Source organism: Carassius carassius, chromosome 1, assembly GCF_963082965.1.
Source record: "Carassius carassius chromosome 1, fCarCar2.1, whole genome shotgun sequence".
Lineage (NCBI taxonomy): Eukaryota > Metazoa > Chordata > Actinopteri > Cypriniformes > Cyprinidae > Carassius > Carassius carassius.
Window position 1 is genome coordinate 36116451 of NC_081755.1, and position 24993 is coordinate 36141443.

The 24993-nt window shown below is 38.1% G+C and overlaps 2 protein-coding genes and 1 long non-coding RNA gene across 14 annotated transcripts in view; 1 reads left to right on the forward strand and 2 right to left on the reverse strand.

Moving 5' to 3' along the window:
* The first annotated feature begins 2767 nt into the window (after positions 1 to 2767).
* LOC132148895 (formin-like protein 1) lies at positions 2768 to 20942 on the forward strand. 2 transcript variants are annotated; one of them, XM_059557679.1, is made up of 26 exons: positions 2771 to 3629; positions 7502 to 7585; positions 10962 to 11048; positions 11228 to 11301; positions 11429 to 11512; positions 12080 to 12223; positions 12374 to 12485; positions 12594 to 12670; positions 12751 to 12844; positions 13400 to 13474; positions 13588 to 13698; positions 13868 to 14017; positions 14142 to 14243; positions 14679 to 14958; positions 15788 to 16051; positions 16417 to 16541; positions 16812 to 17014; positions 17098 to 17332; positions 17426 to 17494; positions 17580 to 17660; positions 18592 to 18721; positions 18803 to 18966; positions 19053 to 19154; positions 19388 to 19486; positions 19630 to 19735; positions 19881 to 20942. In XM_059557679.1, exons 1-26 carry the CDS (start codon positions 3465 to 3467, stop codon positions 19943 to 19945), a joined length of 3282 nt encoding a protein of 1093 aa, XP_059413662.1. In that variant the 5' UTR covers positions 2771 to 3464; the 3' UTR covers positions 19946 to 20942. The 2 variants fall into 2 exon arrangements, with proteins under 2 accessions (XP_059413653.1, XP_059413662.1); XM_059557670.1 differs by having other exon boundaries at positions 2768 to 3629; positions 18592 to 18966.
* The window catches only part of srcin1a (SRC kinase signaling inhibitor 1a), a 113801-nt gene continuing 107768 nt past the window's right edge, over positions 18961 to 24993 (reverse strand). For all 11 annotated transcript variants that reach the window (XM_059557601.1, XM_059557626.1, XM_059557573.1 and 8 more), the window contains one exon: positions 18961 to 19195. In XM_059557601.1, coding sequence (XP_059413584.1) covers positions 19184 to 19195 — 12 coding nt within the window. In that variant the 3' untranslated portion in view covers positions 18961 to 19183. The remainder of the gene's footprint in view (positions 19196 to 24993) is intronic.
* LOC132148904 (uncharacterized) lies at positions 20447 to 24812 on the reverse strand. The gene is made up of 2 exons (XR_009434977.1): positions 21806 to 24812; positions 20447 to 21775 (listed from the first exon to the last, which is right to left on the reverse strand). It is a non-coding gene; the product is annotated as an uncharacterized LOC132148904 (long non-coding RNA).

A 24993-nucleotide genomic window follows, 5' to 3' on the forward strand; every position in this document is an offset into this window, starting at 1 on the left:
CTGTCTATCTCTCTCTGTATGTCTGTCTGTCTGTCTGTCTATCTATCTCTGTCTGTCTTTCTCTGTCTCTATCTCTGTCTGTCTGTATGTCTGTCTGTCTATCTCTGTCTGTCTGTCTATCTCTCTCTGTCTGTCTGTCTGTCTGTCTGTCTGTCTATCTATCTCTGTCTGTCTTTCTCTGTCTCTATCTCTGTCTGTCTGTATGTCTGTCTGTCTATCTCTGTCTGTCTGTCTATCTCTCTCTGTCTGTCTGTCTTTCTATCTATCTATCTATCTATCTCTGTCTGTCTGTCTGTTTATCTCTCTCTGTCTGTCTGTTTATCTCTCTCTGTCTGTCTGTCTGTCTGTCTGTCTATCTCTCTCTGTCTGTCTGTATGTCTGTCTATCTCTGTCTGTCTGTCTGTCTGTCTCTCTGTCTGTGTATGTCTGTCTATCTCTGTCTGTCTGTATGTCTGTCTATCTCTGTCTGTCTGTCTTTCTATCTATCTCTCTCTGTCTGTCTGTCTGTCTGTCTGTATGTCTGTCTATCTCTGTCTGTCTGTCTTTCTATCTATCTCTCTCTGTCTGTCTGTCTGTCTGTCTGTCTATCTCTGTCTGTCTGTATGTCTGTCTGTCTGTCTCTGTCTGTCTGTCTTTCTGTCTATCTCTCTCTGTACATCTGTCTGTCTGTCTATCTATCTCTGTCTGTCTGTCTTTCTGTCTGTCTATCTGTCTGTTTGTCTGTCTTTTTGTCTATCTCTTTCTGTCTGTCTGTCTGTCTTTCTGTCTAACTCTCTCTGTATGTCTGTCTGTCTGTCTATCTATCTCTCTCTGTCTGTCTGTCTGTCTGTCTGTATGTCTATCTATCTCTGTCTGTCTGTCTGTCTTTCTGTCTATCTCTCTCTGTCTGTCTATCTCTGTGTCTGTCTGTCTTTCTGTCTATCTCTTTCTGTCTGTCTGTCTGTCTGTCTGTCTGTCTGTCTATCCCTCTCTGTATGTCTGTCTCTCTGTCTGTCTGTCTTTCTGTCTATCTCTTTCTGTCTGTCTGTCTGTCTGTCTATCTCTCTCTGTATGTCTGTCTGTCTGTCTATCTATCTCTGTCTGTCTTTCTCTGTCTCTCTATCTCTGTCTGTCTGTCTATCTCTCTCTGTCTGTCTGTCTGTCTCTGTATGTCTGTCTATCTATCTTTTTCCCTGTCTGTCTGTCTTTCTGTCTATCTATCTTTGTCTGTCTGTCTGTCTGTCTATCTCTGTCTGTCTATCTGTCTAACTTTGTCTGTCTATCTATCAATCTCCTTTCTGTCTATCTCTCTCTGTCTGTCTGTCTGTCTGTCTATCTCTGTCTGTCTGTCCATCTATCTCTGTCTGTCTATCTCTGTCTGTCTGTCTGTCTCTGTCTGTCTATCTATCTCTGTCTGTCTGTCTGTCTGTCTGTCTGTCTGTCTGTCTCTGTATGTCTGTCTATCTATCTATCGCTGTCTGTCTGTCTTTCTGTCTATCTATCTTTGTCTGTCTGTCTGTCTGTCTGTCTATCTATCTATCTCTGTCTGTCTGTCTATCTCTGTCTGTCTATCTGTCTATCTTTGTCTGTCTATCTATCAATCTCCTTTCTGTCTATATCTCTCTGTCTGTCTGTCTGTCCATCTATCTCTGTCTGTCTCTGTCTGTCTGTCTGTCTGTCTATCTCTGTCTGTCTATCTATCTCTGTCTGTCTGTCTGTCTATCTCCTTTCTGTCTATCTCTCTATCTCTCTCTGTCTGTCTATCTATCTCTGTCTGTCTATCTCTGTCTGTCTGTGAGTCTATCTATCAATCTCCTTTCTTTCTATCTCTCTCTGTCTGTCTGTCCTTCTATCTCTGTCTGTCTGTCTGTCTATCTATCTCTGTCTGTCTATCTCTGTCTGTCTGTGAGTCTATCTATCAATCTCCTTCTTTCTATCTCTCTCTGTCTGTCTGTCTGTCTGTCTATCTCTCTCTGTCTGTCTGTCTCTGTCTGCCTGTCTGTGTGTCTGTTTTTGAACGTAATTTATAATAATTTCTGTATAAAACTTAAAGTCTTGGCTTTGAAAAAGCTATAGAACATTTACGCTGTTACTGCCAGAGAAGAAAAAATAAAATAATAATTTTGTACATTAAATAGTGTACTATCGGATTTCTTTAGTAAAATTTAAACAGTAATATATTTTTGACCAGCAGAACACAACAATAAATATTAAATTAAATCAGTTATAAATATTTAATAAATTAAATTAAAATACAATGAATAAATTAAATATTAATATACAACATTAGACAAATATGATAATCTGTCAAATAAAAAATATAAAAAAGTCAAATTGTTGATCCGTACAGTGCAGTAAGGCCCAATTAGCTAATGGTAGTTTATGTATTAACTTATGTTAACTATCAATCTACAATATATTTGTTACAGTATTTATCAATAAATGTACTGGTTAATGAAAACACAACTGTTCTTGTTAGCTCAGGTCCATGAAATAATATGAACAGAGTCAATTTTTGATTTTATTTATGTTAAGTAAATGTTGAAATTAACTGAGACTTATTAATGCTTTAGGCCAAAAAAATAAAAAATAAATAAAAAAAAATATTAGGCTAGATTGAGAAAACAAGTAGCCTTGTGACAACCAGCCCTGATCAACAGCATCAGTGTCGTAAGATACATACAGTGCATAATATGCACGAGTGGTGTGATATGTTTTAGATCATCATATTGTTTTAAATATAAACAGAATTTAAACCGACACACCCAGCGTTCTCTCTCTCTCTCTAGTGCGAGGTACACAGGAAGCGTGGATGCTTCTGCTTTTTTCTGTGGTTTCCTCCTGCTGTCACAACTGCTTCTCTCTCATTTCTGTAACACACACCAGTGTGCTCGGACAGGTGCCTTCATCTAAATTTGCCAACATCTGTATATTCTTCTGGAAGAAACTTCTGCAGGCTTGATCAGAGGGGGTGGACATAAAGGAAGATGCTCCAACATCTGAAGCACTCACATGATAGGCAGACAACTGGAGAAAAGGCCTGCTACGCTGGTAATCAACACACTCAGCCACACTAAGAGGCTGAAGAGCTGAACTTTCAAAGGGACCTCTATTGTCTTTATTGTGAAAGTATAAACAGAGGCTCTTCCTTTTTTGACTAAGTAAAGGTTCTTTTTACCCTCCATTTTGAAATCTGAGGAATTTTCTGATTGTGAGTTTGACCAATTTCTCATCCTTATTGAGAGCTTCTTCACAATCAAGTGCACCGTCCTGCACACAGTTTTCAGTTTGAAAGGTATCTCTCTGACAGCATGTCCTAAAAGACTCCATGTGCTTCCACCTATACTGGATCTGAGTAACAGTGGATTGTTACCTGTGGATTGCAGAGAGGTTTGTCTGGGTTTCTCCAGAGTTTGGTCTTTTGGAATTGCCAGTGGTTGATCCAGAAAGAGTTCAGTATCCTGGAATTCCTAAGGAAAGTTGTGATGGGTAACGCAGCCGGCGGGTTGGAGCAGGTGGATGGGACTGAGGCCAAAGGCTCAACAGGAGGCTCAAACGCTGCTCCCACCACATCCAAAAAGAAATGTGCCCCTACTAAACTACCCATGCCTCCTGAAGAAGAGCTAGAAGAACGCTTCAGTGTGGTTTTGGTGAGTTCTTTATAAACATTATATACCAACACAGCAAAAGCGGCTAATCTTGATACTTCCTGTTCTGATTTAAAAAAACAGCCATGCTAGGAACTACAACAGTATTAGATTCTCTGTCTTTGCATTTTTGGAATCTAATTACTAGCTGTAGAAAAACACACACACAGGCACTTCTTGTATTCTTGACGCATAGCCAGTGATCATCTAAGAAGAAAATCAAATACAATATGAACATTTCAAATCAAATGCATTCTTCCCCCTGAAATGCAAAATGAAGTAACATTTGGAAAAACACTTCTGACTTAATGCACTTTAGTTCCACATGGGCTTTTGGTAGATAGGAAATGGCAGTGGTGGGATGACAAATTAGGCAACTTCTTAAGAGAAGTCATAAGATAAAAAGAGGTATTTTCGGTGACGACTGACTTTTGTTACGTCTTTCGCTTCACTGCAAGACAACACTTTCATATGCCATCCCTTTTGTTTAGCAAGATGTTGAATCATATAACTGATTCCTAAAGGAAGCTCAGTTATCTTCCATTTGGGTCCACTTCAGCAACACATTATAAGCCTGTTTTCCATTTCACAATAAATATTGTGACTTCTCATAAATGTGACTTAAATCTCACAGTATGATTTTGTTTCTTGTTTTTAACTTCTCAAAATAACATTATAATTTTACCAAAGTAAAAAAAAAAAGCACTTCCATATAACAAATGGCCATTTGATGTTTCTGAGCATACTCTTATTTGTTTACGCACAGTGGGCACAACCAAACTGTAAAGTACTGTATGAAGGAGTTTGGGACGATCCTTGCAATTTTGTCCTTGACCCCATAAATTCAAGTAACTACTACTCTGATTAGATTGCTATTGTGTTCTAATGGATATATATGCATTACAAGGTCACACTTCAGAGTGATGTCTTTATTAAAGGCTAATAACATAAGCCCTGAACTGTGCTTTATTTATAATACCAACTTTATCTAGTCTCGACTTTATTCACTCTCTTGCACCAGTAGACCACAGTTAGTCCAACACCCCCACCCCACCCCGCTCTCTCTGTTCCTCCAGTAACCACTCAATGTGTTTCTAAATGTGCTTTCACTCTTTATGCACACAACCTTAAAAAAATAACCATGCTCAGAGCGGAAACGTCTTAGTGCTTTAGGAGGAAACACCCAAGATCACAGCCTTTCTACATTAAACTTTACACTGTTTTTTTTACAAACCCCACCCTTTTAATTTGGTTGAAAGGTGCCATTCCAGATCTGATGTGAAAGTACAAAACATAAAGCTTATAATGAATAATTTTTGTGTGTTTAAATGTAAGATGTAGCAACTTAGCCCTGTTTTCAGGAAGTCACATTGTGTCAGACTGATGACTGACACAGCATATGATCTTAAGAAGATAAACTTGAGTGAAAAATAATATGTACATAATATAATAATTTACTCAAAAATTATAATTGTATCATCATTTACTCACGCTAATGTAATACCAAACCTGTATGACTTCTGTGAAACAACAGTGGACCCCACAGACTTTTATTGAGACAGTTTTAAAAATTTCCACAAAAGCCATGTAGGTTTTAAAAATGAAATAAAGCGAAATAGTCGCCTAAATGGTGTCAGGATTTTCATTTTTGTCTGAAATATGGCTTTAACTCTTTATCTGTCACCCCCATATTTGAACATAGAAAATCCAAATTATTATAGTTCATGAACAAACACAATTTGTAATATGATTTTAATGTACCATTTCCATGTTAATGCTGTGTCTGATTTAAAAATGGCTCTCACAGAATGAGATTTTAACCTTTCAATTGCTATATATACTCACCTAAAGGATTATTAGGAACACCTGTTCAATTTCTCATTAATGCAATTATCTAATCAACCAATCACATGGCAGTTGCTTCAATGCATTTAGGTGTGTGGTCCTGGTCAAGACAATCTCCTGAACTCCAAACTGAATGTCAGAATTGGAAAGAAAGGGGATTTAAGCAATTTTGAGTGTGGCATGGTTGTTGGTGCCAGACGGGCCGGTCTGAGTATTTCACAATCTGCTCAGTTACTGGGATTTTCACGCACAACCATTTCTAGGGTTTACAAAGAATGGTGTGAAAAGGGAAAAACATCCAGTATGCGGCAGTCCTGTGGGCGAAAAAAATGCCTTGTTGATGCTAGAGGTCAGAGGAGAATGGGCCGACTGATTCAAGCTGATAGAAGAGCAGCTTTGACTGAAATAACCACTCGTTACAACCGAGGTATGCAGCAAAGCATTTGTGAAGCCACAACATGCACAACCTTGAGGCGGATGGGCTACAACAGCAGAAGACCCCACCGGGTACCACTCATCTCCACTACAAATAGGAAAAAGAGGCTACAATTTGCACGAGCTCAGCAAAATTGGACAGTTGAAGACTGGAAAAATGTTGCCTGGTCTGATGAGTCTCGATTTCTGTTGAGACAGTCAGATGGTAGAGTCAGAATTTTGCGTAAAAAACAGAATGAGAATACGGATCCATCATGCCTTGTTACCAGTGTGCAGGCTGATGGTGGTGTAATGGTGTCGGGGATGTTCTCTTGGCACACTTTAGGCCCCTTGGTGCCAATTGGGCATCGTTTAAATGCCACGGCCTACCTGAGCATTGTTTCTGACCATGTCCATCCCTTTATGACCACCATGTACCCATCCTCTGATGGCTACTTCCAGCAGGATAATGCACCATGTCACAAAGCTCGACTCATTTCAAATTGGTTTCTTGAACATGACAATGAGTTCACTGTACTAAAATGGCCCCCACAGTCACCAGATCTCAACCCAATAGAGCATCTTTGGGATGTGGTGGAACGGGAGCTTCGTGCCCTGGATGTGCATCCCACAAATCTCCATCAACTGCAAGATGCTATCCTATCAATATGGGCCAACATTTCTAAAGAATGCTTTCAGCACCTTGTTGAATCAATGCCATGTAGAATTAAGGCAGTTCGGAAGGTGAAAGGGGGTCAAACACAGTATTAGTATGGTGTTCCTAATAATCCTTTAGGTGAGTGTACTTTATAATGTTTTCTAAAACATGTGATAGGGAAAAAAGGCAACAAAAAAATACTTTTTTTTTGTGCACTCACTCAAGTGTGCACTCTTGTCATAAATTAATCTATTTCAGTTCCTACATAATTTGTAACAAAAAACAATGGTATATATATATATATATATATATATATATATATATATATAAGAAGTATTAGAGATTTCCAACTATATACTGTTTGTCAGGATTAGATTAGCTTTTAATCATAATATAGTGAAGTAGAATAGGGGACAGGTGACAGTTAAGAGGTTAACAATCTGAAGAAAGCCAAAGAAGGAACAATAATTGCATCATAACACATTTTGTAATTTCCTTCTCTATGTCTGTTACACCAACATCTTGCATCTGATATAAATGGTGATTATCAGTATTACAAATTCATAATGTGAATGGCAAATCAGATGTTATTTGAAACTAAGATCAGACTGCAGTATACATGTTAATGAAAATCTCTTTCATTAAACCATACTCAGACTTTCCCAAGCCATCAACATCACAAATCAATTAGTATTGTGACACTGATAGTTTAACAGTTTAAGCCTGGTTCTGGGTTACGTTTTTGATATCCAGTATTATAGATGTAATCCGTCTATTGAAATACAGCACTTTGGGTTGGATATGCATTGTGCACATCAACCAATAAGAATAGCAGTGTGTTTACTCCTAAGTGTATTCATACTGATACTGCAGTAATTTGAATCCATGAGTCTGCTAGCATGTTTGTACAGTTCTTCTAGAAAGGATTTCACCTGATGAACCTAATTTCTCTTCTCAGAGCTCCATGAATCTGCCTCCTGACAAGACGAAGCTTCTGAGTCAGTATGACAATGAGAAGAAATGGGAGCTGGTCTGCGATCAGGTGAGTCGATCAACTTCAACATTAAGCGTTTCAAATAATGGCAGCAAAGTAGAACTGAGAGCATCTTGATCGTTTCTCCCGTTTACTTCTCATTTTGAGAGTGAGACATTACTCATATTGAAATATGTCATGAATTAGTCATATTGAAATGCATAAGGCATTGCATTTTTTGAGCAGTTTTCTCTGTGTATTTCCAATACTTCATGTCTGCAGTGTAGGTGACCTTTGAGAGGAAGTTATCTGCTAGACTACATTTAGACACACCAGAAGCATAAAAGAGATCTTTAGACTGTGACACAAATACAAAAACCAAACTCATACAAGTTATTTGAGGACTGTAACCAGGGCTCAAGCAACTGCAACCAGTTCATATAAGAGCCTGAAAGATTAAAAGTAGGGCTGGTAATTAAACACGTTAATTAGATTAATTATGGAGAAAAATAACGTGTTAAAATTATTAACGCATTTAACACACTTGCCCCACCCCAGACCTATGTGGATCATCTGCCATTTCATACAGTTGATTGATGACTAATATGAGGCAGAGCAACAACTTACTGCGTGATGGAGCCTAGAGAATAAAAATTCCCTAAAATTTAAGGTATGGGGCAAAATGCCCCGATTGAAATTTTGTCTCATATTTACATCACATAGTTAAGAAATATCACACGAGCTGTAGGGTAAGTGCAATATCACACAAGTGCAAATGTGATACTCATCTTATACAACAGTTCATTAAGAAGTTAATATTGTGTTATTTTAGACACGATGTTGTCTGTTTTGCTCAATTTTGTCAACCAAAATATGAAGACAAATCAGACCTGTTCATCCCCGAGCAACCCACAGTGGCATTTCATTTCTTTATCTACATTTATGAACGAATTTGGTGAACCATTTGGCGCGTTGAACCATTGGCCATAGTCGCGTTGGCTTTGAAGTGGCGCTGCACAGACCGATCGGTGTATGACCTCAAAGTACCGCGAGAGTGATTAAAAGGCACAAGGAGACGTCTGCTCTCTAAGCTCTTGCGGTACTTTGATGTCACACAATGATCGGTCTGATGGTGATGATCCGCTTCAAGTCGAACCTAATGATTCAATGAACCATTCATAAAGAACCATTTACTTCACTCCTAAATGAATCAGCCATTTGAACCGAGCGGCAACCTCCCGCTCTCTCTCGTGAAGCCAACAAGGAAGTGACTAAAACTGCAATTCATCGACTGGTCTCTTGAGGCTAGCTGCAAAAGGGAGTCAATCCCATAGCCTCCCCATGTTAAAAGGCCCAACTTTACAGCAGAAAAAACATGTTTACAGCCTGGTGCAAAAAATGATTTTGGTCTATATAGCTAATTTTGCCCTTCATGAAAACTGTGAGGGGGTGAATTTTTTAATAACTCATCTGTTTAAATTATATTAAGACTTAAAGTTCTGCCTAATTAAGGCCGTGGTCGCTTGAGTGACAGGTGGATTGCTGCTGCTGCTGTCACCACTGTCGAGCTAGGTGGGCGTGGCTTCAGCAAACAGCTCCCTTCTTTTTGCCCATTTTCGCTGCCAAGATGGTGACGACCCACTCTGCACACTTTAAGCTTCAAAAACGCACATTTAGGAGTCTACGGGTGACATCACTGACACTATGTCCATGTTTTTATACAGTCTATGATTTGAACGAATCAAACGAATGAATAAATGACTCGATGACTTAATCATTAAGACATTTACACCACCTACTGACGGTTTTAGTTTATTATTTAGAGTATCATTTCATTAAAGGAATTATTTAATATTTTCATAGTAATAATAATAAAATTAAGAAAATAAATTATTAAAAATATAGTTCACCCAACCAAAAATGACAATTCTGTCATCATTAACTCACATGGTCCAAAAGAGTAAGCTATACAGTATGTAATAGTTTATCAAACAAAATATTTCTTGCCTACTTTTTGTAATCTCTGTTTGATGCTTTACACAACAATGACTTTAAATGATCTTTTCAGCGTAATTTCTCCAAATTTGATGTGTGATTAATTAGATTAATTAATCGCCACATCATGTAATTAATAAGATTAAACATTTTAATCTCCTACCAGCCCTAATTAAAAGTAAAACAGCATTTAATTAATCACTCCATTCATACATACAGTATACTGTATCAGGAGAAAATGTAAAAGTTTTTCAAGTGTCTCTAAGTGCTGATTATAAATGCTCCAAATTGAATGATCTGACCTGTTTTTCTTGTTTTATGTTGTGACAATAAAATAACAATTAAAATACAGGTTGGGGGATTTTTTTGTGATCAGTTTCAGAAAATGGAGAGCCTATAGAAAGGGAAAAAAAACTGTGGTAAACTCTTTCTGTAAATGGTGTTAATTTAAGTAGGCTTACAAAGTTTTGCAAAGGAGGTCTTAAGTTCGGATATATTTTTGCTGAACCATTTAATAATCGTAAAAAGAATGATGCAAGTGTGTGGTTGAAAGAGATGATGTAAAGGATGATAGCGAGCAGACATGGAGGGGAAAATAAGAGCACAGGGATGAGGTCAGACTCTAAGGTGGTGAAACTGTCTACGCACTTCCTGTGGTAATATTTGTGTCTCTATGACAACTGTGGGATGCAAGTTTTGTAGCTATGCATGCAGAAAGCACAGGTTGTTATAACAACGAATACACACAAACAAAATGTATTTCTTATGGGCATTATGTAGGCAATATACCACCTTCAGGGGAAATATGTATTAATATGACTGAAAAAAAAATCAATAAGTATCTGTATCTATTGATGTACAGTTTAAAAGTTTGGGGTCAGTAAGATGTTTTATTTATTTAGTAAGAAATGAATGCTTTTATGATGCATTAAATTGTTTAAAAGTGGCAGTACATTTATAATGTTACGTAAGCTATCTATTTCACATAAACTCTGTTCTTTTGAACATTATTCATCTAAAAATGTATCTTGGTTTCCACAAAAATATGAACTGTTTTCACTATTGCTAATAAATGTTTCTTGAGCATCAAATCAGTATGTATATTAAAAGATTATTTCTGAAGGATCATGTGACTGAAGACTGGAGTAATGATGCTGAAAAATTCACAGAAATAAATGACATTCTAAAATGTGTCCAAATGAAAATTGAACTTTTATGTTACATCATATTTCACAATATTACTGTTCTTACTGTATTTTAATCAAAGCAACTATGGGCATAAGAGACTTCTTTTAAAAACATTATAAAGTCTTACCAAACCCCAAACATTTGAATGCTATTATTCAAACTTTATATTATTCTATTTCATCAAAACGCAGTTTAAATATCTTCAATATCACAGCTGGAAAGCAGTCCATTTATTGTTTCTCTTTCTCTTGGTGTCTTTTAGGAGCGATTTCAGGTGAAAAACCCTCCCTCCGCTTACCTGACTAAAATCAAGAGCTACTACCAGGACCAGGGTGGAGTGGCGCGCAGGGTCAGTACATCACTCTCTTTCTGTTCTTTCTTTCCCTCACCCCCTCCATACACTCTCATTTCTCTTTTACCCCATCAGTGCTGAGACCCACCTGCCTAAAAAGCCCAAATGAAAACTCAGTTTAGAGTCTTGATGAGAAGTGAATGAGTCATCTTATCTCTGTGATTCCTTCTCCACAGTTCAAGAAACGTGTGCAGGAGTCAACTCAAGTCCTGAGAGAGCTGGAGATCTCGCTGAGAACCAATCACATTGGGTTAGTGGCAGCTTTATTTTCTCATGTCGTGCTGCTGCTCCTGAATAAACCTGAAATATCATTTTGCACCTGAATAATTGAAAACCTCCATAGATGCATATCATGATATTCCTTTTGTACTCTATAGGTGGGCTCAGGAGTTTCTGAACGAGGAAAACCAAGGCTTGGATGTCCTGGTGGACTACTTGTCTTATGCACAAAGTGATGCGCCGTATGTTTATTCTGTCTAAGATTTCCCATTTAAAGTAAATCCTACAGTAGATTTGGACAAGAAGTAACTACAATTCACTTGCCATATTAAAAATAAATGTTCCAAAATATATATATATTTTGCAGTAATGCCATACAAGGACAACTTTTGGTTCCCTAAAGAACTTTTCAGTGAACAGCTCTTAAAAAAACTATTGCACTCTTAAAACTGATAGTTTCACTAAGATTCTTTAACATTTATAGAAACTTTCCATTACACGTTCTTTAGATTATTACAGTGTTCTTTACTCTAAGGAAAAATTGTTCTTTTAAGAACTGCTCACTGAAAGGTTTTTAGGGGAACCCAAAATGCTGCTTCTATGCCATTTGCGTTAAAAAGCCCCTTTTGAAGCCTTTTTGTAATAGTGTAGTGTGAAGGAGATTTTAGAAATCCAAAGAACCCTTTGTAGAATGGAAAGGTCCCACGGATGTTAAAGGTTCTTAATGGAACCATAGCTGCTCAGAAAGAAAGTTTAGTTTTCAGTGGGGCTAAAAATGAACTCCGATTCTGTGCCGACGTGTTTCTTAGGTTTGAGGTGGAATCTGTGGAAAACGGCGGATCTGTATCAGACAACAGAAGGTTGTCAGAGAGATCAGTGGAGGATCTAGCCAAAAATGTGAACCATTCTTCCACACATGGCGTGGGCAGAGCGGCCCGTGCACTCACTGTCCGGTGAGTCATCACTACAGCACACCCCAAAATACAGGGATCGCTGCTCAGGACTAAAATGAAGAAACCAAGTTGTTTAGATGTTATTCTTTTTAAGATAAGTGTAATCGGATCTTCATCATCTTTTGTTCATTCCCTACCTTTTCACATTAGAATAAGTAACTTGACCCATAGCAGAAAAACTATGCGAAACGCCCGATTGGCCACCCAAAGAGATGACGTTCACCTCTGCATTATGTGTCTGCGTGCTATCATGAATTATCAGGTATGTTGGTGTGAGGAACACATACAAACACTAGACTCGGCTACTCAAATGTCATTTTAGGAGAACTTTGGGAATCACCATTTTTTGTTTTGTTTTTGTTTTTAACAGTCTGGGTTCAATTTAGTCATGACTCACCCCAGATGTGTCAATGAAATTACTCTCAGCCTCAACAACAAAAACCCCAGGTGAGTGTTTTTTTTGTGGGGTGTAGGGGTTGTGTGTTTGTTGTGAGAGTTTGTAATACATTTCATTACACCGCCCATAGGACTAAGGCTCTTGTGCTGGAGCTGTTGGCTGCAGTGTGTCTGGTTCGAGGAGGACATGACATTATCATCTCAGCCTTTGATAACTTTAAAGAAGTAAGATGACCAGCCTTCTACACATACACATACACATACACATACACATACACATACAGATACACATACACATTTTTTAATCAAATGGGATGTCCTCATAAAATGGTTCAGTCAGGTTTTGCATATGGTCAAGATACATTTTCCTTTGCCCATATGTATTCTCTTAAAAACTTGAACCCTTTTTAATATTTTACCTCCTCTCAGTGTACTCGGAAACGTGTATTATTATTCTTATTATTATCAAAGCTGAAAACAGTTGTGCTGCTTAGTGTTTTTTTTGTGGAAACCTTTCTAAATAAGATCAAAAAATATATATATTTTTTTAAATAATCTTTTTGAATATTATAAAACATCTTTACTGAGACTTTTTTCATCAATTTAATGCATCCTTTCTGAAAAGAGTTTATATAAACAAAAAAAAGAAATTGTAGTTTATCACAAATTACGCTACCAATACTACACAAATACCTTTCAGAAACTATAGTACAAGTCTAGACATTTTATAGCATAGAATAGCTCAACATTAACTTCTAAATTTGGCCCATCTTCTCACAGGTGAGTGGAGAGAAGAACCGCTTTGAGAAGCTAATGGAGTACTTCATGTATGACGACAGCAATATAGACTTCATGGTGAGCTTTGATGTGAATCACATCTATTGTCAGTTATAAGAAACGTGACTGTCTGCTTGCTTTTTTTCTTTTTTTTTTGTATTATGAATGGTTTTAAATCTTCTTCTACACAGGTGGCTTGCATGCAGTTCATAAACATTGTGGTCCACTCAGTGGAGAACATGAACTTCCGTGTGCACCTTCAGTATGAGTTTACCCAGCTGGGTCTCGACCAGTACTTAGAGGTAAGACTAGTGTACAGAACAGATAAATACTTTATTAAAGCATAACGTGCACCTTAGACATAATTAACATAGGACTGGATCCTAAATTTGAGATGCTTTATATGCAGCGTGTATTTATCAAGTTGTGCATTATCCTTGTAATGTACCACACAACTGTTTGTGTCTGCAGTCCTTAAAGGAGATGGAAAGTGAGAAGTTGCAAGTACAGATCCAGGCGTACTTGGATAATGTGTTTGATGTTGGAGCTCTGCTGGAGGATGCAGAAAATAAAGGGGAAATAATGGAGCATTTAACAGAACTGCAGGAGACCAATGCACAGGTTAACTTTACTCTACGGACACAATACAATTTGCACATAATCATCTGCTGCATAGTGCACATGCCTCATGTTGCAGGTGGGCTGTTCTGTTCCTCATATGTGTGTGTATATTCTTGTGTTGTAGCTGAATGCCAGATTGCAGGAATATGAGAATGGAGCAATGGAAAAAATGGCAGAACTAGAGCAACAACTAATGCAGGCCACTAAAGAGTCAGCACTGCTTAAGGTACCACACTGCATTTTCCTTCCTTTGCATACTATCTATACTATATACTAGTAGTTGTTAAGATTACATGTACATTTAGTCACTTGGCAGATGCTTTTATCCAAAGTGACTTGCAAATAAAGACAATATAAGGAATCAAAACCAACAAAAGAACAAAGATATGTAAGTGATGTGACAAGTCTCAGTTAGTCTAATGAAGTACACGTAGCACGTACAAAATAATAGAAAAAGATTAGAGAATGATAGAGTTAGAGTGTCATTTTTTTAATTTTAAAAGAAAACAAGTTAGAATAGTAACAGAATAAAGAGTGCAATTGTTATAGGGTCAAGTTTATTTACATATATATACATATACATACATTCTTAGAATAATGAGAAGAATATGAAGATTGGGAATCAGTCATTGTCTCAAACCTTTACATGTGTGTGTAACAGGAGAGTTTGCGAGAGTCCTGTGCCCAAGTAAGCACCTTGCAGCAGCGAGAACGAGAAAGAGAGATTCAGAGAGAGAGAGAACGAGAGCAGGAGCGTCTGTCACAGCCCTCACAGGTAGAGAGAGAAAGAATCAGAAAGGCGAGTGAAAAGGAGTCCGTACTGGAGGAGAAGCTGAGGGGACTGGAGGAGAAGGGCCTAGTACGACTGGAGCGCACAGCCTCTGGAAGCTTGGACATCGAAGTGATTCCAGTCACCATAGAGAAAATTGTCCCTCAAACAGGTAGGAGCACTTCTGCAAAAGTTCTCCTTCTGCTTCGAATCCAAAATTAAAAAGATCATGAACTTTAATTTTTTTTTTTTTTACTGTTCTCTGAGGTTTACTTATGATATTATCAAGATATAACATTATATTTTGCATCAAGAAAGCATCAGAATTTAGAAGTAATAAGTAATTTCTGTCCTGTTTTGACCTCCTCATCAGAAGGTTCTGTTTGAATAGACGTGACTGATTGTAGACTCAGAAGTAAACCACTGCTGTGATTGGCTAACAGTGGTGTATGTTTGACAGCTTACATACTTCACAGAGGACACCGCTGTGATTTAGATTAAAAATCCATAAATACTAAGTACATATCAAACGATCTGTAATGACAGACAAAGCAGAAGTGCCCACTAATGAAAACAGTTACTCACATTTGTGATGTGTGACAACGGATTCAATATATTCGGAATAACATCCACTATTAGTTTAAATCTTTCTTAAAATCCTGCATCGAATTGTGCCTTGTTTGTAAAAGAATCCATGGTAGAATGAAGCAAACGAAGGACCACTTCTGGTTTGGTCTGGCACCTCATTCAAAAATTAATTTTATCAAATAAGACCTGCGTCTGCCTCTCTCATTATTTAGGCAGCGATGTAGAAGGAGGTGTTGATCATCTTCTGCAGAGGCGGTGTTTATCCACACTGTTTTTGTAGTACACTGACCTTTATTAAAAGATCAAGGGAATTTTGATTTCTCAGTTCGTGACCCCTTTTATGCTTTTAGTGTACTCAAAATGATTACATTTAGCTGGCTATGTTGATATTATAATGTGTTTAATGTTCACAGTGACTGTGTCAGATCCAGCTTCTCAAATGCCGTCCCCTCCAGCCGCAGCACCCCCTCCACCTCCACCACCTCCTCCTCCACCTGGAGCTGCGGCGCCCCCTCCTCCTCCTCCTCCACCTCCTCCTCCTGGATGTGAAGGTATTCCACCTCCCCCTCCTCCTCCTCCTCCTGGTGGAGGTCCTCCACCACCCCCACCTCCACCTGGCTTTGGACCACCACCCCCTCCAGGAGCTCCTCCTGCCCCTGGGGCTGAAACAGGGGAAGGTACAACTAAAGAAATTTAAATACTTACAGACAAATAATGTTAATACTTATACAGACATGCAACCTGAGCAGAGTTCACTCTTAAAAATAAAGATGATTCACAATGCCATTGAAGAACCTTTTGGTCTAAATGGTTCAATAAAGAACATCTGAAGGACCATTCTGTTTCACAAAAGATTCTTTGTGATGAAAGAAGGTTCTTCCGATTATAAAAAGGTAATAAAGAAATGGTTCTTTTTAAGAACTTTTGACTGAGTAGCTCTTTGTGGAACCAAAAATAGTTCTTCTATGGCATCGCAGTGAAGAACCTTTTGAAGCACCTTATTTTTTTAGAGTGTGACTGTATCTTCCATTGTTTCACACAGGACCAAAGGAACGTAAACCAGTTCAACCAAAGTTTAGGATGCCTCTGTTGAACTGGCAGGCCTTGAAGCCCAATCAAGTGACAGGAACGGTGTTTAGCGAGCTGAATGATGAGCAACTGTTAGGGGTAACAGCAAAGAAATCCTTGAAATGCACCCAAAATGAACCTGTATGACTCTTGGAGGACACAAAATAAAATAGTTCGAAAAATGTATATAATAAAAGCCAGTGAGGCCCAAAATTGTTTAAAATATTTTAATTTGTGTTCACAGAAGAAAGAATGTCATACAGGTTTGGAATAAATGAATTTACATTTTTGGGTGAACTATCTCTTTAAATACTTGATCAATTCGTCAGTTAATCAGTCGGTTCATCTATTACACTCTCTCTGTCTCAGGAGCTGAATATGGATGTATTTGCAGAAGTGTTTAGAACCAAGGCTCAAGGTCCTCCAACAGATATCTCTAAGCTCAAGGTTAAGGTGGCTGAGAAGGCACCTAGTAAGGTGTCCCTGTTGGAGGCAAACAAAGCCAAAAACCTTGCTATCACCCTCCGCAAGGGAGGCATGAGCCCCAATGACATCTGCATAGCCATTGAGAGGTATGTTTCAATAACAGCAAGCTGCACCAAAAAAAAAAAACCCTTTAAACCAATCTGAACCAGCATTGAAACTCTTTTCTCAGATATGATCAGCAGTCTCTGAGTCTGGACTTTCTGGAGCTTCTGGAACGTTTTATCCCATCGGAGTATGAGATGAAGCTACTGCAGAACTACGAGAAGGAAGGGCGGTCACTAGAGGACCTGAGCGACGAGGACCGATTCATAAGCCGCTTTGGTAAAATCCCACGCCTTGCTCAGCGGATCAACACCCTTACTTTCATGGGCAACTTCCCAGAGAGCATGAAACGTCTGCAGCCGGTCAGTTCACATCACTCTTTGGCTGTTGTACCTAGTATACTTCTAATGTTTTATTCAAAAGTCATTTCAAAAGTCCCCTACCTGTTTCTTTAGCAACTAGATGCAATCATTGCAGCTTCCGTGTCCCTCAAGTCTTCATCAAAGCTGAAGAAGATGTTAGAGGTGAGTAGACCTCATTTGTGCTTAGAGGTCCAGTATGCATGGTGTGCTCCTTCAGTGCAGCTCACTTATCATCCTCCTGCTTCAGATCATCTTGGCTTTTGGGAACTACATGAACAGCAGTAAAAGAGGAGCAGCGTATGGGTTCCGTCTGCAGAGCCTTGATCTGGTGAGTGGATTTGTAGACTGGAACTTTAAAACTTATATTTTTGTTATGTATGTATTGTAAATAACAGCAGGAAGTTTCAGACCCAGGTGTGTTTGGGAAAGCTCTCTTTGTATTAGTTATGAAGAGAGACCTCTGATGTAAAGGCCTTTGATGCAGAAACAAATAGGCTAATGGAGTCTGAAGAAAATAGGGATTGAAACTTTGCATGGAAATGAAAACTTTGCATGCTAATCTTCTGTAGCTGAAATATCCTATAAATAGTTTTTACCTTTACCTCTGTTTTTCAAGTTTTTCAAAGGTTTCAGATTACCCCACCCTATTTTTAATTCATGTGTTTTTTGACAAACTCAAAAACATAAATAACATGGGGAAAAAAACTATCCATGTTTTTAATTCAGTTTTATTTTCAGTTATGTTCGTACATCAAGCTAAACTAAATGAAAATGCACAATTGAAAATGTAAAAAAAAATGCTGAAATAAGTTTGTTTATTATTATATTTTATTTTAGTTAATGTTTATTTTATTTCATTTCAAGAAATGAAAGTTTGATACTATAATAATCCTCATTAAAATATTTATCAGCAGTGACAATTTGCAGGTTATTTGTCATTTTAAAATGAAATTGGTCTGAAATAGTTTAAAAAAATTCTTCACACTTTTGTTTACTACATACAAAGACTGAAAAGAAACTAGTCATCTTTAAAATTATACAATATTTTAAGCATTTCCATACATTCATATTCATATTATAATTTCTGTTTAAATATATTGATCTGATTCATTTCTTCATGAGAATATTTACCTAAAATAAAAACAACTTCTGCAACTACCTCACCGTTATTTCTACCTTCTATTTCTGCATCTGTCCTTGGTGGTCACAGTAAAATCTCTCAGTGTCCTCACTCAGTCTCACTCTCTTGTGTCTTTCAGCTGTTGGACACTAAGTCCACAGACCGCACACAGACTTTGATGCACTTCATTGCGAATATGGTGCAGGAGAAATACCCTGAGCTTGCCTCCTTCCACACTGAACTCCGCTTTGTAGACAAGGCTGCTGTGGGTAAGACGTACCATAGTTACTGTACAAACATATATATAGGATACATAGTCTCTTCTCTTTCTCACTGCTTTGTTATCTCAGTGTCTTTGGACAGTGTGCTCCAGGATGTGAGATCTCTGGAGAGAGGGATGGAAGGGACCAAGAAGGAGTTCCTGGTGCAGGACGACATCCCGGCGCTGAAAGAGTTTGTAAAGGCTAACAGTGATATGTTAGACTTGCTTGTGAAAGATGGCAAGACAGCACAGGTGAGAGCACAGTGTATGCTCAATGCACACAATCTATTTGACAATGCTTAATTAGTCCCGCTGACTCTTTCTCTTTTGCCAACAAGGAGGCATACACGTCTGTAGTGGAGTACTACGGAGAGAATCCGAAGACGACACAGCCTTCCATGTTCTTCCCACTCTTCGTCAGGTTTATAAAAGCTTATAAGGTGAGAGATATAGCAACATTTACCCACGTTCATGTCAACCCCTACACATAATAACAAAGATGTTATAATTTGATTGTTCACGTGCTTATGGGAATTACTTGAAGAACTGTAAGTACAGGAAAGGAATAAAAGCATGTTAAAGGAACTGTGCTCTCTACATTGAGCAAATATACTGCAAGCGTTTCACCAACTGATTATGAATAACTGTGGTGTATTATTGTGTCACACAACAGCAAGCAGAACAAGACAATGAACTGAAGAAGAAACAAGAGCTTGCAGCAGAAGAACAGGCGACTCCTTCCCCAAAGAAGAAAGATAGCACTCCACAAAAGGTTAGAAAAGTGTTATTCTAAACTGTGTTTGTTTTATATTGTTTAATATATCTACTATTTGGATATTTTATTTAAATAAAGCATTGCACTGGAACTGCACACCTGAAGTTATTCCCCTGAAAATGTTTTCCTACTATGATCAGGGTCCCATGATGCCCAAAATGCCTCAGATGGACCTGATTGCAGAGCTGAAGAAAAGGCAGGTGAAGCCCCAAGTCACAGACGGGGCAATCGAGGGCATTATAACAGGTAAAAATGGGCCAAAATAGTAATCGTGTCAAAATACACCTTAAGCACTTTCCCTATTGTGTAAACTGGCATGAGCAATTTGCCACCTACTATTCTATAATCTATATTTTTTTTAAGAATTTGAATTGTATTTTTCATTTGTCAGATTTGAGAAATTCACCCTACAGAAGAGCTGATGGTCGGAGAGCAAATCCACGACAAGAAAACTGAGGGTTACCTGCAGAGCTTTCTCTTCTTCCCACCAGACACTTCTGTACTTAACACCTGGTCTTATTCTTTATATAATAAAACATTTTTCATCTGTACAGCGATACAGAAAATGACTGCCAAACATACACAGCAACAGATGCTGCACACAAACAAAGAGTCACACTAACAGACACCCATCATCACACACACTTGCATATATGCTTGGATACACGTAACCTTTTGAGAATGTTTCAAATAATTGTACATAAGGCAAAAAAATAATTTTTTGTACCATTACAAATGCTCCTGAATATGTAAACAATTCCTTAAGCTTCAATTTTCACGTTTTGCTGTTAATATCGTTAATGAAATTGTAAAAAGTGCTCCGAGATGAAGGTACTTTTAATACAGCCTGGTGATAAGAATTCTTCGATATTTGATTAAAACATTGAAAACATTGTACAGTAAGACACATTTCATTTATTATGAGAAACCAAAAAAATGTAAGACTCTGTAGAAATATTGTCATAGAAGAGAGCTGTACTTTATTAGACACACAACCACAGCAAGTATGTACAAAAGGTCTCAGCTCTCAACGATTTCTCACAGGAAAAAAATAAAATAAATAAATAAATAGTCACATTTCTCACAAAGTTATCATGGCATCCACACTGACAAATTAATTTCTTTTTCTTCTGTATCTATAGGTGTTTATATATCCTATTTGTATATAGAGTGATTCTCTGTTGGTATATTTCTCTACTCTAGAGATGGGAGGGTCACAGCGTGGGCTTAGGGCTCGCACCATTACTAGTGCGCTGATGGTCAGAGCTGAGTTTAATCTGCTCAGTTAAACACACTCAGAGCTTGCCACTCAAGTCTGGTTACCACATCACCACAGGTTACAGTAAGACTGGACATGCCTGAGCCACAAATAAATCAGACTATTTGGACTCTACAGCTGTGAACCTCATATCAGTGCACTTGACCTCACTATTCTCTCCCTTTACTTTTTTTTTAGAAAAACATGTAGATAACTTTTTTTTTAATCATCTGCACCGTGCGATTGCTTTTAGAATGTACATGCATTGCTGTAATTAATGTTTTAAATATATATATATTTTTTACTTTTAATATATACCTAAGAACTCCATCTTTTAGTAAATAAAACTTTTTTTTTTCTGGACATAATTTTGTAGGACTCTCTAATAATTACGGTTTTATTTACACGCTATAGTTTTTTCATACTCCATCCCCTCGCCCCCCTTTTACTCTTTTCTACTATTTTATTATTATCGTTTTAATGTCAGAATTTTGTAACATCCATACATCCATGTAGTAAAAAATCTCACTTAAGGGACTAAAGAGCTCTGGTAAGATATTCCACATAAAGACGTTCCATCATAGAATGTGCTTTCTCCAAATTACTCTGTGTTATTTTTGGCCTGGTAAACCAGACATAACTAGCAGAAGCATCCAGCTCCTCCTATTTCCTACAGTCTTTCCGGGGGAAACTCTGGCCTGTAACTCAAAATATGCATAATGTGGCAGAAACACTTGTGCAACCATTTCCTTGACCAAGGCATTTGTACAATGACAGTTTAAACATCTACTATCCATAAGTGAAATAAAATTGCAGACTTCCTCCCTGCCACTAGAGGACAGAAGAGGGCTGTGACAGTTCATTTACATTTTCCAATATATCCACATTGTTCATTTCACTCAAATCAAACAAATTAAGAGTTAGCAAATGACATTCTCAGGTCACAATACAGATTAGAGCTTCATAAGTATCAGCAATGAACCCGATTTCGTTCGGATCACATTAATTAAATTCTTTTGAATGGCTGGCTGGCTGGATAAAGGCTTTATCAGATTTACCCAACACTTATACCGACTCAGAAAATTAACAAAATAGTGGTTAGATGCAGCTTTACTTTATACATGAACTGGGCTGTACTGAGTAATATTTTCAACTCAATATACAAAACACTTCTCTTATGAATAAATCATTTTCTAGGGTGCTATATATTTCCTCAGGTTTACAAAAACAAAAATATGTACAAATCAATGTCTGTTCATATAAAATCAAAAAACAAAAAATATAAAAACGTAAATCTCGCATCACACATTTTTATGTAATTTTTTTACCAACCATGTTGAGAGAAAAATGAGTGACTTAAATTTAAAGATGTATTTATATATCATGTCTGAGCTGTTATCTTGCCATGTTTTGAGAAAGATTCTTCTTCAAAAAGGGAGATTTCACCACCTTCCTGCATTTATCTATCATTCTCTGAGGGGGGTCAAGAAAGTCTTTTCTTAGCTCACAAATTTCTACCCGTGGCTTTACTAAGAGGATGAAGTGTACTTCCTGACAGGAAGTGCTGTAGTTTCTTACCATCTCCATTCAAGCACGAAACCCGCTTCTCGTTTCTGTGAAACTGTAGGCGCAAGGGTAACGTTTTGAATGTTTGAGAGTGCTCACTGCAGCACCATTTGCTAAATTTTTCTCATTTGCTAGTTTGTAATAATAGTTCAGTCTGGGTCCTTAAAGAGGCCGAGCTGTGAATTTGATGCTTGCTGTGAACTTTCCAGACAAATCTAGAGTGTAAAGTATCTGAAGTATGAATCAAGTTTGAATCATTTTAACAAGTCATTTTAAGGAATCTGCAAGCCACTGCTCAACTTTTTGTGTAACTAGCAGATCCAGGCATGAATTACGAATAAAGCTTTGTTTTCTCTTTTCACAGATGTTAAATTCAAACATGGCTTAAATTAAGGTGGTCTCATGCCTGTAACAGCCTACGCTTAACCTTTTTGCCTCTCACAGCACCTTCTACGTGAACTATTATACATTTTGGACATGAATTACAGGCCAATTTGGCTGCGAGACACGGAGTAACACCACTAATCTCTCCTCTGGCCATTTACTCTTGAAGTCGACCTAGTGCTCAAGCCATTAGTTTAAACCCCCGCGCCACAAGCAATCAATTTCACACGTTTCGTCAGAAAGCTGGAAAAATCTCCCCTTTTGCTCTATTCATCTCATTCTATTCCACTCTCACTCACCTTTACACATTTAAATTCTCTGGTCTCATGAGGAAACCTGCAGGTTTTCGCATTGACAAATTCATACATAGGAATACTCTTGTGAGTGTGTGAATGTCATGAGGACTGGAATGAGAAAAGAAGATGGGTGGGCAGAACCAGAGCCTCAATGACCAAAAAAAAGCATTGCAGTCTATGACTGTGGAGTGCAATGAAACCAAAAAACAGATTTGAGATTCATATTTGTATCACCATTCTAGGTAATCATAAACTGGCATACATTACCTTCTACAAATGATAGTGAATCTAAGTGTCTATGGCTTGATAGAAAAGTAAGCGGAGGGTTTGACTGGCTCGTTAGGAGAAAGGATGTTGGAAAAGCTCTGCCGCACAGATGTCTTCCACTCGATGGATCACGTCCACTGGCATACGTGGAATTACACTTAGTCTTCTTGCTTGTGCAACCCCTACATGGTGAACCTAACCATCTGTTTGTTCATTTTAAACTGGAAGTCGGTTTCACAATCTGGGAGGCCCAAAGGTTAAGACAGCTTGTGCCGAATGTTTGATGATTGTCAGAACATTATAATTTCTCTAGCTTCTTGTGCTTCTTTAATGACAAGAACAGGGGAGTATCCTATATCCTTATGTGGGAAAACTGTGACTGTTAAGAACTTAATATAACAATAGCCTAACAACAACACCCCATACCAAGTGATTCAGAAAGCAGGCAGCCGTCCACTTTCCCACAGTTCCTCTGTTGCCATGACAACTAAGTTACAGCAAACATGTAAAACGGCTGTATGAAGACCTATTTGAGTGTAAATGAGAACAAAAATAAACTCTTAGGCAGTGTATGTGTATCAAAGGAATAGTTCTTTGGAAAATGAGAATTCTGCATGAATTGCTTTCTTCTGTAGAACACAAAATAAGACATTCTGAAGATTGTTTTTTTTCCCCCCACACAATTAAAGTCAGTGGAGTCTGAAGCAATGTAAGACCCCAGTGACTTCCATTGTATAGACAATAAACCAAGACATTTGCAACAATACAAGAATGAGTAGATCATGACAGAACCTTAATTTTTAGATGAACTATCCCTTTAAGGGAGTGAATAATCATCAAAATGTTAATCATAGCACCAATTTCAGTTATTTTTCTTTAGTAGTACGACTGATAGTCAAAATCTACATTAGAACGAGCGATGCTGCCTTAACATTAAGGTTTTGCTGTTTTTTGTTTTTTTTTTACATTCCTTTCATTGATATAGATATGAGCAATAAAACGTCTCAACAAACACCGACTACTACAGTACTCACTTTCGATTATTGCAACTCTACTTGGTTTTACATAGTGTCACAGTCTTGATTTTACACTTGATGGACATCTACCGAACTCAGCTAGACCTCCAACATGTGAGATTTGGCAAATGATTGAGGGTTTGGGTAAAGAGTCCTTCCCCAGGCCTCCCGTGGGTGGTGTGATGCTGGCTGTGCAGTGGAGCTGGAAACAGGCTGGTGGTGAGTGTCCAAGCCCATCTGTTGGTTCTCAAGTTTGGGGAACTGGCAGAAACACAGAGTAGGTATGGGTTTACAGATTGGATCCATTTACAAACTGAAGAAAAGTGAACCTGTGATGTAAAGCGGTAAGTCATCCGACCTCCATGCCTTACGTCACTGTTCTCCGCAAGGCGTCTTGATAGGGATAGTAATGGAAACAAAACACTTTAGAAACCAATCCTCCTCCAAAAAAAATTATTTTATATCAGTTACATTTCAGTTCATCTACTAGTGCTGTCCACATCCTATATATGGATCATTTCCAGCCACATCCTCCTTAATCACTATCGTCTGGAGTCGGCGTCTTGGGTTCGGTCTTGTTCTGCTCCAAGCTGCCGGTGGCGGAGGGTTTTAGGGCCAGCGAGGACAGACTCAGTGAGGTGAGAGCAGAGGGAGATGAGGGCGAGGAAGAGGAAGTAGGTGAAGTCGGAGAGGTAGGGGAGCGGCCATTGGAGATGG